Raw genomic sequence first — 12006 nt, forward strand, 5'->3', positions numbered from 1 at the left:
ACATGTTGGCAGAGCAGAGAGAGCAAGGGCTGTGAAGTGAGAACAGAGATGTAGGCAGGAGGGAGTCTCGGAGCTGTGCAAGGCCTAAAAGGCAAGGCTGAGAAGCTGGAACTCGATGCAGAAGGTGGGATGAGGCAAGAGGAGGGATTTGAGGAGAGGAGAGGAGTGAAAGGAGAGGAGGCTGAGGTTGGCTGCTTCATTCTGAGTGGTCTGGAGGGGCGCAAGCAGCAGTTGTGGCAGAAGGCCAGGGAGCATGAAGCTGCAGCTTAGGTTCCTTGGGGTATGTTTATAATACCACACTGCACTTTTCAGCAGTGAATCTGATGATACAAAGGTGAAAATGGTCTCCTCACACCCTGCGTGTTGCCCTATGAAATTCTATTCGAGCAGTCTCCGTCCTTTCCCTACAAGACAAGTTTGCCCATTGCAAAACACACCCCCACAGCTGATACCCGGGGGTCCCCGGTGGGCGGTCTCAGAGAAATGGACATGGGGTTGGAGACTGAGCTCCCTCCTTGAGGAACAAGTGAAGGCATGTTAGCTGGATGGCATTTCAGCTGCCCGTGCTGTGCCCATTCTGTAGATACCAAGTGAAATCCAGTCTCCAGCGCATCTGTCACCAGCACAAAATTCCCTTAAAAACATCTGGGAAGTGGGAACGTTGCAGTCACTTTGTTAATTCTGTTCTAGTCAGCAGAATTATTTTCTGTCCAACCCCAGGAGCGCAGTTAGACCTTTCAGCAGCATTTGTAGAGTGGAGAGGTGGTGTCAAGATTTTAACAGGAACAACGAGGAGTACAGTGGCACCTTAAAGACTAACAGATTTAGTTGGGCATAAGCTTTCGTGGGTAAAAAACATCTGAAGAAGTGGGGTTTTTTACCCACGAAAGCTTATGCCCAACTAAATCTGTTAGTCTTTAAGGTGCCACCAAACTCCTCGTTGTTTTTGTGGATACAGACTAACACAGCTACCCCTCTGATACTAAGATTTTAACAGGGACTCACACAATAATTTCTTCCTCCCTCTCCCTTAACCTGTGACCCCAGTGTCTTGGGGTTTGTGTGCTGTGTTGGAGAGGAGAACTGGGAATCAATTAATTTGTTTTTCAAGTTAAATGAAAAGGGTTTCTCATAACCAGAGCCAAAGAAGGTGGCAGAACCTTTTGGCAAACAGACTTGTACTACAGACCCTTGGCTGGAAATCTTTATACTATGGAGTGGATAAGTGGGGCTACTGGTTTGATTTGTTCATGGGGAGGATTCTGTTCTATTCTATTCTATATAGGTCCTTATACCACACTCATTGCTGGAGTATCTTAGCGCCTTTCAGTAGAGAATTAAGCAATGTGACTGCACATCTGTCACATTTTTTGTTCTCTCATCCTCTTCACAGTGTGTGTGCAGTGGAGTGTTTTCTTTTGGAGGGCTTATATACCCACATGTACGTACATTATACACCCAAACGTACATATGCTGCTATGTGTTTATATTAGAGACGACAAGGTCAAAGATGTGTCCCTAGCACTTAGAATGGAAAGTGGTGAGGTTCGTGGTGGTCCTTAGTTCCTGAGGGATATCATTTCGCCGTCTCCAACCGGCCCCTGAAAAACCTCTGTCTCCTGCACAGACAAGCTCTACTCTTATTTCAGAGAGTTCCTGTGACGGGTTGGATCACAGAAACCCCCTTGGTAGTTGCCATCCAATGTGCCAAGACTACTTTTATTCCTGTTTTCCCTGCCAGCTCAGGACTCCAGCACCCTGTCTTGCTGAGCCAGACACTCCTGTCTGCTCCAACACAGACCGAGGGTCTGAATTACTTGCCCCAAAGCTGCAAGTTTACCTGAAAACAGCTCACAGAAGTGTGCTTGTCTTTAGCACTCAGATGCCCAACTCCCAATGAGGTCTAAACCCAAATAAATCCATTTTACCCTGTATAAAGTTTATGCAGGGCAAACTCATAAATTGTTTGCCCTCTATAACACTGATAGAGAGAGATGCACAGTGGTTTGCTCCCCCAGTTATTAATACATACTCTGAGTTAATTACTAAGTAGAAAGTGATTTTATTAAATACAGAAAGTAGGATTTAAGTGGTTCCAAGTAGTAACAGACAGAACAAAATAAGTCACCAGGCAAAATAAAATAAAATGCGCCATTCTATGTCTAATCAAACTGAATACAGATAATCTCACCCTCAGAGATGCTTCAGTAAGTTTTTCTCAGACTGGACCCCTTCCAGGCCTGGGCACAATTCTTTCCCCCGGTACAGCTCTTATTCCAGCTCAGCGGATAGCTAGCGGATTCTTCATGATGGCTTCTCCCCCGCACTGTTCTCTTCCACCCCTTTATATATCTTTTGCATAAGGCGGGAACCCTTTGTCCCTCTGGGTTTCCACACACCCCCCCCACCCCCACTGGAAAAGCACCCATGTTAAAGATGGATTCCAGGTCAGGTGCCATGATCACATGTCACTGCAAGACTTCATTACCCACTTGCCAGCACACACATAGGCTACGTCCTCACTACGGGGGGGGGGGTTCGATTTAAGATACGCAAATTCAGCTACGCGAATAGCATAGCTGAATTTGACGTATCGGAGCCGACTTACCCCGCTGTGAGGACGGTGGCAAATCGACCTCCGCGGCTCCCCCGTCGACGGCACTTACTCCTACCTCCGCTGGTGGAGTAGAAGCGTCGATTCGGGGATCAATTGTTGCATCCCGACGAGACACGATAATTTGATCCCCGAGAGATCGATTTCTACCCGCCGATTCAGGCGGGTAGTGTAGACCTGCCCATATACAGGAAGACTTACAGGTGAAACAGAGCCATCTGCAGACAATGGCCCTGGTTAATGGGAGTCATCAAGATTCCAAACCACTATTAATGGCCCACACTTTGCATAATTACAGTAGGCCCTCAGAGTTATATTTCGTATTTCTAGTTTTAGATACAAGAGTGGTACATTTATACAACTAGGATGATCACACTCAGTAGATTATAAGCTTTGTAATGATACCTTACAAGAGACCTTTTGCATGAAGCATATTCCAGTTTACATTATATTCACTTATCATATTTTTATAAAACTATTCCAGTTACATTATATTCACTCCTTATTATATTTTTATAAAACCATATAGCCTGCACAACGTCACAGTTCCATTGTGCCAGAGAAGAAAGATCATTGACAACAGTCCCCATCCCAAAGATGTAGGCTCTTTAGGTAACCTCGACCCAGGCTGTTGAGTGCTTTGAAGATAAGGATTGAGACCTTGAACTTGGTTTGGTACTGCAGGGAGTGGAGGACAGGTGCGATGTGCTCACGTTGCTCTGGAGATGTGCTGCCGTGTTCTGTACCAGTTGGAGTTTGCTAAGGGCTGAAGGTTTCATGCCCAGGTATGTCACTTTGCTGTAGTCCAGAAGGCAAAGGACATAAAGTTCAAGACACTGGTTATATTGTTTTAATCAAAATATCCTTAATTCTGCAATGAAGACAGTTGAGCACCATTTTATGCATAGTTTAAAATCCTCTCAAGCCACTGACTGGGCAAGGCACCAGCAGAGTGTCTTTACAATCATTTATTTTTGGTAGTGCCCAGCGTGTACCCAGAGCTTTCCAAACACTTTGCAAGGTTGGTCCCTGTCCCAAGGAGCTCCCAGCTGAAGGACAATCAGACACGTAGATAGAGGTGAGGGAAAGGGGGAACAACAACAACAGGCAATTTATGTACAAGACCGCTCAGTTCACAGTAGGTTGCCCAGCAGAAGTGGGTCTTCAAGAGGGACTTACGTGCAGGCAGGGTTGAGACCCTGTGGTAATCTCCGGGAGGTCGTACTGTGCACAGTGGGCCACATGGAAGAAGGCACGGGGTCATGGGGTGCGGAACTGGCCAGTCGTCCGATGAGGCAGGTAATGTCGGCAGAGTGTGGGGACTAAGGGGAATCCGTAGAGAGCGTCAAAGTTTTACCGCCTAAAGATGAGAGTTTCTTCTCTCTCTTAACCTCCCTTCTAGCCCAGATTTTAACGTGATAGGTCTCCAGGTGTGCGGTGAAATGGCTCAGCTGACAGCCTCTCAGCCACGTGCACCCATGCCATGCTGAGGCTCCCACATGTCCTAAGTCGAAGCTGTTTTTCCTTTTAAAAGGAAAATCCTGGAGTCCCTGGCTCTCCTGACAGCTGCCTTACGCAACCAAAGCACAGCATTCTCTTGGGTGACCCTCAACGGAGGGGTGGGGATGGCTTGTAGGACATCTGGGGGAAGCTTCCCCAGGGAACTGATTTTAAAAATAGAGGCCATCCAGCTGGCAAAATAAATGTGCTCATCAGGTAGATTTTTCTGATCCCTAGGGATAAGTTGCTTGTGGCAGGGGTGGATTAGCAGGATCCAGATACGGGACAGTTCCCTCAAGGACAGGAAAATCACCCCATACATTCCTTTATTTTGGAAGTGCAGCTTTAACAAGGGGCTCTGAGTAGCCCCCTCCTGCCTGGGCTGTGTCTCAGGATACTCAGGGCTTTGACCCACAAGAAATCAACATAATGTTCCTGTCCCATTGTAATTCCTAGTCTCTCATAATGTACGTATTAGCTATGATCCTGTTTATATTAAACGCGACAAAACCCACAGAATCTGTCAGGCGGGAGATTTCAGTTAACTCCTGTCATATTTAGTTTAGCATCTAACACCTTCTTCTAGGCAAATACAGCTCTGGTTCACTGAACCTGATAACTCCTTTTTAGTATACCAAGTGACTTCCATATGGAATAAATTACAGTACCTCCTGAAAAACACCAGAGGCAGCTGCCAAATTATGCAAAATTTAAATCACTAATGAACAATGTGATGAAAGTTGAATGAAGGTGTATTTACAAGATCTACAACACACTGTGTCTGTGGAGCAGATGTACTGTCTGCATAAGTTGATACACACACACACACACACACACACACACACACTATATATATATATATATGGGATCTTTAAGGTCTTTCTGTTTTAAATACATCTATCTCAGAATAATAATTTATACCTGAGCTCAATGAGCCAGAAGCTCCTCATGATGTCATTGGCTTGCTTGTATCCGCTGTGCGTCAGCAGCAAGATGCCAAAAAAGTAGGCACCAGGGAATTTTGAGGGGGAGTAGACAGACAAAGCTTAAAAAGAGAGGGAGAGAGACAGACAGAAGGAGAAAAGTGGTGGCAGTGGCAGGAGGAGAAATACTTTGCACATACATAGTGTCTTTCATCCAAAGATCAATTTGCAAATGTTAATTGTGCTTCGCAGCCGAGCGTGCAGCAGGCAGCGCTGCTCTGTGTGCCTCAGAAATGGGAAGAATGGGATGTAAATATGATCATTTTGCAGGCAGAGGAACAGAAGAGGCAAGGCCCACATTTTCAAAGGTGGCTTCTAATTCTAGGGACTTTGTGTTTGGGTGCCCAGCTTTAGGAACGCTGGGTCTGATTCACCATAGAATTGCCTTGAGAATTGTTTGCCCCGCTGCAAAGTGGGTATAAAACCCTACTGTTCTGATTTGCTAGTGTGTGGCACTCGTTTTCTACTGGTGTAAAGGACAACACAAGATGCAGGCAGCAATGTATTGGGCTCAATGCATCCCAAGCTGAGCACCCAAAAATTGGAGCAACTCAGAATTAGAGGCCACTTTGGAAAATTTGTGCTGATCTGATATATTTTGAATCACAGAGGGTTCAAGTGGGATATCCCTACTTGCACTGAGTCGTATCAGATTCCACAAGTAGCCTTGTTGATTTTAATGGAACTCCTGATAGTGCAAGGTACTGTTCGTTCCCTGGGAGTATGATCATCGCAATCTGGCCCGAAGCACGTCAGGGCTGGTCTACACTGAAAAATTACAATGGCTTTGGTACGTCTCTCTGGGGTGTAGTTAGAGGCCGATCTAACCCCCAGTGTAGATAGTGCTAGGTGAACAGAAGAATTCTCCTGTCGATCTAGCCAGTGGTACTGGAACAAATTTTATAGTGGGGGTGCTGAAGGCAGAAACCACGTATTTGGGTTATTACTACTTCAAACCAGGGGGTGCGGCAACACCCCCCCACACACACCCCTAGTTCCAGCACCTTTGGCCCTCACTACTGCCTCTTGGGGAGGTGGATTAACTACAGCAGCGGGGGAACCCCTCTTGTTGCTGTAGCGTCTATGCTGACGCGGTGCAGCAGTGCCGCTGTATCATTTTAAGTGTAGACATAGGGTACGTCTACACTACCTGCCGGATCGGCGGGTAGTGATCGATCTATCGGGGATCGATTTATCGCGTCTACTGTAGACGTGATATATCGATCCCCGATCGCTCTGCCGTCGACTCCTGTACTCCACCACGGCAAGAGGTGGAAGCAGAGTTGACGGGGGAGCGGCGGCAGTCAACCCCGCGCCGTGAGGACGCGAGGTAAGTCGACCTAAGATACATCGACTTCAGCTATGCTATTATCATATTCTTAGCATATCTTAGTTCAGTTTCTTCCCCCCATGTAGACCAGGCCATAATTTCAGTGACAAAGCTGTTAATAGGACCTAGGAGTCTTGACTTCCAGTTCTGTACTCTAACAGCTGAGCAAGACTCACAATTTATTTACCGGGAAATAAACTAGTTCACTATTTAACAAACAGTGAATTCATTCTTTTGTCTGGTATGCGATGATTGCTTTGCAAACAGGAGGTTGTGGAACATCTAGCAATTGAAGTCAGATGTAGATTTTAGTGGGGAGGGGGCCAGTTGTTGGGATATTAGACAGCATTCCGATTCCCTCTCTGCAAAATGCAGAAGACAATATTGAGCTAAATGTTATTTTGAAAACTGATTTGAGGACAAAGATCCTAAGGGCAGAAGAAAAGTGATCCTTCTCCACTAATTATGAATCATTTATCCTGAACTTCACAAATTTTAGAATCCGAGTCCCAATTAAGACATTACACTTCATGTGTTAATTAGTTTTTTTTTTCTTTAAATCAAGCCATAACTCTTCTTAATTAGGAGGTTATAGCCATTGTAATTTGAACTGGCCTGAGTTTAAACACTCCTGGAAGTCACACCTGGGAGCTGTACCAGTGATCATTTTAAATTGGTTTAGTTTTGACTTGGGTGATTATAAGGACCCCAACCGGGCAGTAATTAAAAAGGGGGCAGCTTCCAAATTAAAGTGCCAGGATGGTTTTAAGCAATGATGTCTGGGTTCTAAACTGTACTCCAGGGAAGCCAGAAAGAGACCAGTCTCTACAAGTTTCTCAGTGAGGGCTCGAATGGATCATGACATTTTAAGCACAAGTTGAATGCATCAGTTCCAGCAATCTCCTCTCTCCCAGCGAGAGGGGACCAGTTATCCCCTTTTCATTGCTGGCAGTTCTTGAAGGCTTGTTTTCCTGTAGAGTGATCTTAGAACTTTGTTATAATATAATTAAGGGCCTGATCCTGAACCTCTTATGCAAACACAACTGCTGTTGCCTGCAGCAGGAATTCTGCCTGAGCATAGGCTACAAGGATTGCACTTAAATCCTTTTCCAGGCTACTGATCACAGGACGGATGAATATTGGATAATACGGGCCCAGCTTGCGGAGTGCACACTTAATGTAGAGCAGTGTTGTCTCCACTCACCATTAGTGCGGCGTTATGACTCTGGAGGAGAAAGGAGTTATGGTTGATTTACGCCAGCTCAGGGTCTGGCCCTATTTTTATTCCCAAGCTTTACTCAAAGGAAAAATAAAAATGCAGCTCTCAGCCGCCAGCATTGGTGAGACTGAGAGAGCCTCAGGTGCTCGGCTGGCCACTTCTCTCGATGTAGAGAGTTGCTTCGCTTCCTGCCGTTTGTGACCTTACAATGCTGTCTTGTGCACTGTCAGGCTGATCAGAGAGACAAAGGGAAAGAAGAAATGTGAAAAGCCCTGAGTGATGATTTAAATGAAGGGTAGGAAAGGCACTCAGGAGAACAGGGTTCTGTTCCCTACACAGCTACTGATCTGCTGGGTGTGCTGGGGCAAGTCCCTTCCCTTCTCCAGGCCTTCATTTCCCCTCCCACCCTCGGTCTGTCTTGCAGTTAAGATTGTAAGTTCTTTGGGGCAGGGTCCGTCTTCACTGCAGAGTTCACTCAGGCTCGTACTCGGGTCTTGTCCCTAACCCCCATCCTGTCCACATACAAAGCCCTCTCACCTGAGTTTGGCGGTGCTTCAAACCCAGGCTAGCTGGCCCGCCTGGGTCTGAGAGCTAGAGCCTGAGTTCTGCTTTCACTCGTGCCGGTGACCCACCCGCTTTGGAGTGAGGATGCAGGCTTGAGTGCTGATTGTCCTCCGGTGCCTTCCCACAGTTCCCCCCCGTGTGCTCAGAAGGACTGACAAGTTCTCCCACAACTCATAGGGAAAGAATTATAGAGTGGCTCAGCTTACTGCAGCGCGAAGAACCATGGGTTATGTCCCCAGAAGTCCTAGTGACACACACCAGGGAGCACAGTACCAGTGAGGATACAGTAACTCAGGTATTACGGCTTGGCAAGGTGGCAGCTCACACCCAGGCTAAGCTAACCCAGGTGCTCAGATGCAGGTGCTGATCACCCGAGTTAATTCTGCAGTGAAGGTAGGACATGGGCCTCTAGCACCTGCTGTAATACAAATAGTCAATAATAGCTTGAGGGTAGGAAAAGCGACTGTATTTGGCCCTCTAAGTTGGTGTATCTTGCACAGAGCAGTAAGAAAAGCAACCAACAAGAGGGTCTACATCAAAGTAGCCCCACCATACTTCAACTTGCACATTTTTTTCAGCTGCTATGTGCATAAGTTACACATTGGTAAGTGCATATAAGGAACTTTCAGTTGGCATAAGCGGGAGGGACTCACCCTTGTGTTGATTTCCCTTAGCTGGCTACAGGAGAATTGCCTGGTGCAGGCACTGTGTAAGGCAGCCGCAAACACCCCCCTGTGGAGGGCATGCCAAGCTGGGGCTGGGACCACGGGGGGCATGGTACGGCTGGGGTTGTAGCAGATGGCACTATGGCTATTTTGAGCAGCTCCAAATTATGAGTTGCAAGTCTGCATCAACTTACAGAAATTCCTTCAGTTATGGGGCCACAGCAACCCTCTGCTAGCCCAGACAGGGCTACAGCTTTGTGTGCTGGGTCCCCAAGGGGCTTGGTATGCAATTGCATCCAGGGAGTCCAGCCTACACCAGCCTCAGCACATCACCTCTGAGTTTGGCCAGTTCACTTTAATGGAACTACACAGGCCTGCAGGACTGGCCCATCGTGTGTGCGTAACTCCCCGTGGGACAGATTATGGTGCTCGTACTTACCAGGAGTAGCATTGTCCTCTGTGAGTTGGTCCCACTGATCTCATTAGCACCACTCGCAGAGCAGGGTACCGCTTAACATGAGGAAGGGCCAGAGACCTGGTCCTGTCTCATGAATGTTTTGCCAGGGAGTCCTGAGCCAGGGAGACGGTCGGATCTCGAGGTGGGATTTGGAGTCAGTCACAGACAGGGAGACTGCTCCACTGCTCCTTGTGCATCACTAACGGAGCAGCAGAGCTTGTTTGGATGATGGCGCGGGGTCACCAGGTGTGTCCGCCGAACTAACAAAGCCTCGTTCCTCTTTACAGAACGTCTCTCCTGCGATCCCGGCCCCGGATGGTTCTCCCAGTGCAAGGCATTGTGTGCCTCGCGGCCTTTGGCCTGGCGCTTCCCTTGGCCATCAGTCTCTTTCCACAGATGTCGGAGGTCAGTGCACGTCTAGTCTGTATTCCTCTGCTTTGCGCGGCACAGTGTAGTAGCTCCACTGAAGTCACCGCAACGTGGCAGCTTGTTTGCCTCCCCCAGCTAATGGTGGGCGAGATTTTATCAGGTGATCACAACCACAGCAGCCAACAGGATCTAAAACCTCACGCAGTCTAAGGCTTTTGGAGACGCCCCCAGCCAGAAGAGTCATTGGGAAGGTTGGCTGTTTCTAACCTACGCGTACAGGGGGCATGTTGACTTGGCAGTTTAGAGAGAGAGGGCATGTGTGCAGGTGTGGGTTTGGTATGTGGACAACACAGTGAATCACAAAAATGGATTGCTCTGTTGAATGTTTGATTGCTACCAGGCCTTCCTGTTCTTTGGGAGTCAGCTGTTGTCTCCTTGACTTAAATATGTGCTTGGTCTTGTTATATATATGGCCTCTGGCATGCACATCACAACTTGCTCAGCACGGCAGTGCTTACATTGTCAGTAACAATGGCTGGATGCATACAGAGAGCCATGTTCATCTTTTATTATCATGTGGGTTTTCCTTTCCTTTAGCTGGTGATTGGATCATACAACAATACCTGCCCTGGGTGATCAAAAAAAGGGGTTGTGATTTTGTTATATTTATTACAAAGGATTTGATTCCTGAGGTTTGGATCAAATTAAGTGAAGGCTGAAGTTAACCAGTGATGAACTGAGTAGAAAGTCCTATGTTCCATGCAAGAAATATACGGTTTAAATACAACACACAGCACCATTCCTGCTTGGCCTCCCTTCCCCTCCCATCCTTTTTTTCTCCCCTAGGAGTTAGTTGGTTCACCCACTTCTGTCTTGAGGATTCTTAGGCTGTGCAGTAATCAGTTTTAACACATATTAATTGCAGGGAGGAGCGGGGACACAAAACGTTTAAATGAGGCATTTAAAAAAATGTACCTGGAAAGAATCCTCTCTGCTTGCACTTAAAGGGTAGCAGCTTGTAGTCAAGAGTAACGCTTTAAAGACGACATTGTGGCCCTCCATAGTTATTCTCTTTCAGTGATTCTAGGTCAAATGTGCTCCGTTCACAAGTCAAATGATGTTTGTGTTTCTACCTGAGGGCCCTGACAGCTCACCCTGGGCTCTGAGAGTCAAGCTGGGTACATTCTCTTTCATTAGCATCCATAGTAAAGATTACGCGGTCAGAACTGAGCTGCCTCTTTTGTTTCTGGTGCATGAGGAAGAACACAGTCCTGCTCACCCTCCCAGGTCTGTGTTGTCTCCGGAGTGTTCATGTAGTGAACATTTGTTTTTGTCTATAAAGCAAGCCTCTATGACAGGAAGACACACAAGGAGCAGATACGTGTTCTTGCAGCTTCTCAGAGTATTCCACCTTCTCCATTTCATCTCTAGATTGTATCTTCAGGGCAGGGACTGCCTTTGCTCTGTGTCTTGTGCAGCACAGTGCACATTGTTGGTGCCGAACAACAAGAATATGTTAGGTTGTGTCAGATTTCACTTTTTGGCCAAAAGCCACACTTCAAAGCCAGTTTGAAGTTCTCTTGCTTACGGGGTCACCAAAATGCCAGTCAAAAGAAGATGGGATACTTAACTGTTTTGTAGCGGAAACCATTCAAGTAAAACCGGAACTGGGGTCCAATCACAACTGCCACTGAAATTCCTTGGGCCTAAATTCCTTGGGATAGTCATTAAGGCTTAAATTTTCAAAAATGTCCACTAATTTGGGGTGACTCATTGTTTGGGTCTCCATCTTAAGGCACCTAGGGCCTGATTTCCAACGGCGATGAGCACCCAGTCAAGCCACAGGTATCTAAAATTTGTTATGCAAAAGTTGAAGCATCCAAAATTATTTGCCCTCTGTGAAGGTTTGGGCCTTAAAAAAAGAAAAAAAAGTCCATGCCTTAGTTTTCCGATCTGAAAAATGAGTCTAACAGTGCTTACGGACATCTGTAAGGTACTGTGAGCTCTTTGGGTGAAAAGTGCTATTATTGATATTTTGGTCTGACAGGATATATTGATGTTAATGGCCATATCAATCCCAGCTCTCTTTAAATTACAGAGAAAAATTAATGTCTATCTTGCATCAAAGACTATTACAATTGCAAACAATGGGGACTTTTAAAATGGTACAAAGATTAATTGAAAGTGACCTTCTAAAAGCAAAAAAAGTGTTATCTACAGTGTAAACATGAATCAGAGCTGATTAGCCGCTAAAACAGACTGATGTGCTCTCTGCCCACGCATCGTGTCAGCGAAGGGAAGCCAT

The 12006-nt window shown here is 46.5% G+C and overlaps 1 protein-coding gene across 1 annotated transcript in view; it reads left to right on the forward strand.

Annotated features, from left to right (window-relative positions):
• Positions 1-12006, forward strand: part of SFXN5 (sideroflexin 5) — a 184639-nt gene that overhangs the window by 132595 nt on the left and 40038 nt on the right. Inside the window, 1 exon segment of the mRNA XM_008169591.4 lies at positions 9620-9737. Coding sequence (XP_008167813.3) covers positions 9620-9737 — 118 coding nt within the window.

Source organism: Chrysemys picta, chromosome 5, assembly GCF_011386835.1.
Source record: "Chrysemys picta bellii isolate R12L10 chromosome 5, ASM1138683v2, whole genome shotgun sequence".
NCBI lineage: Eukaryota > Metazoa > Chordata > Testudines > Emydidae > Chrysemys > Chrysemys picta.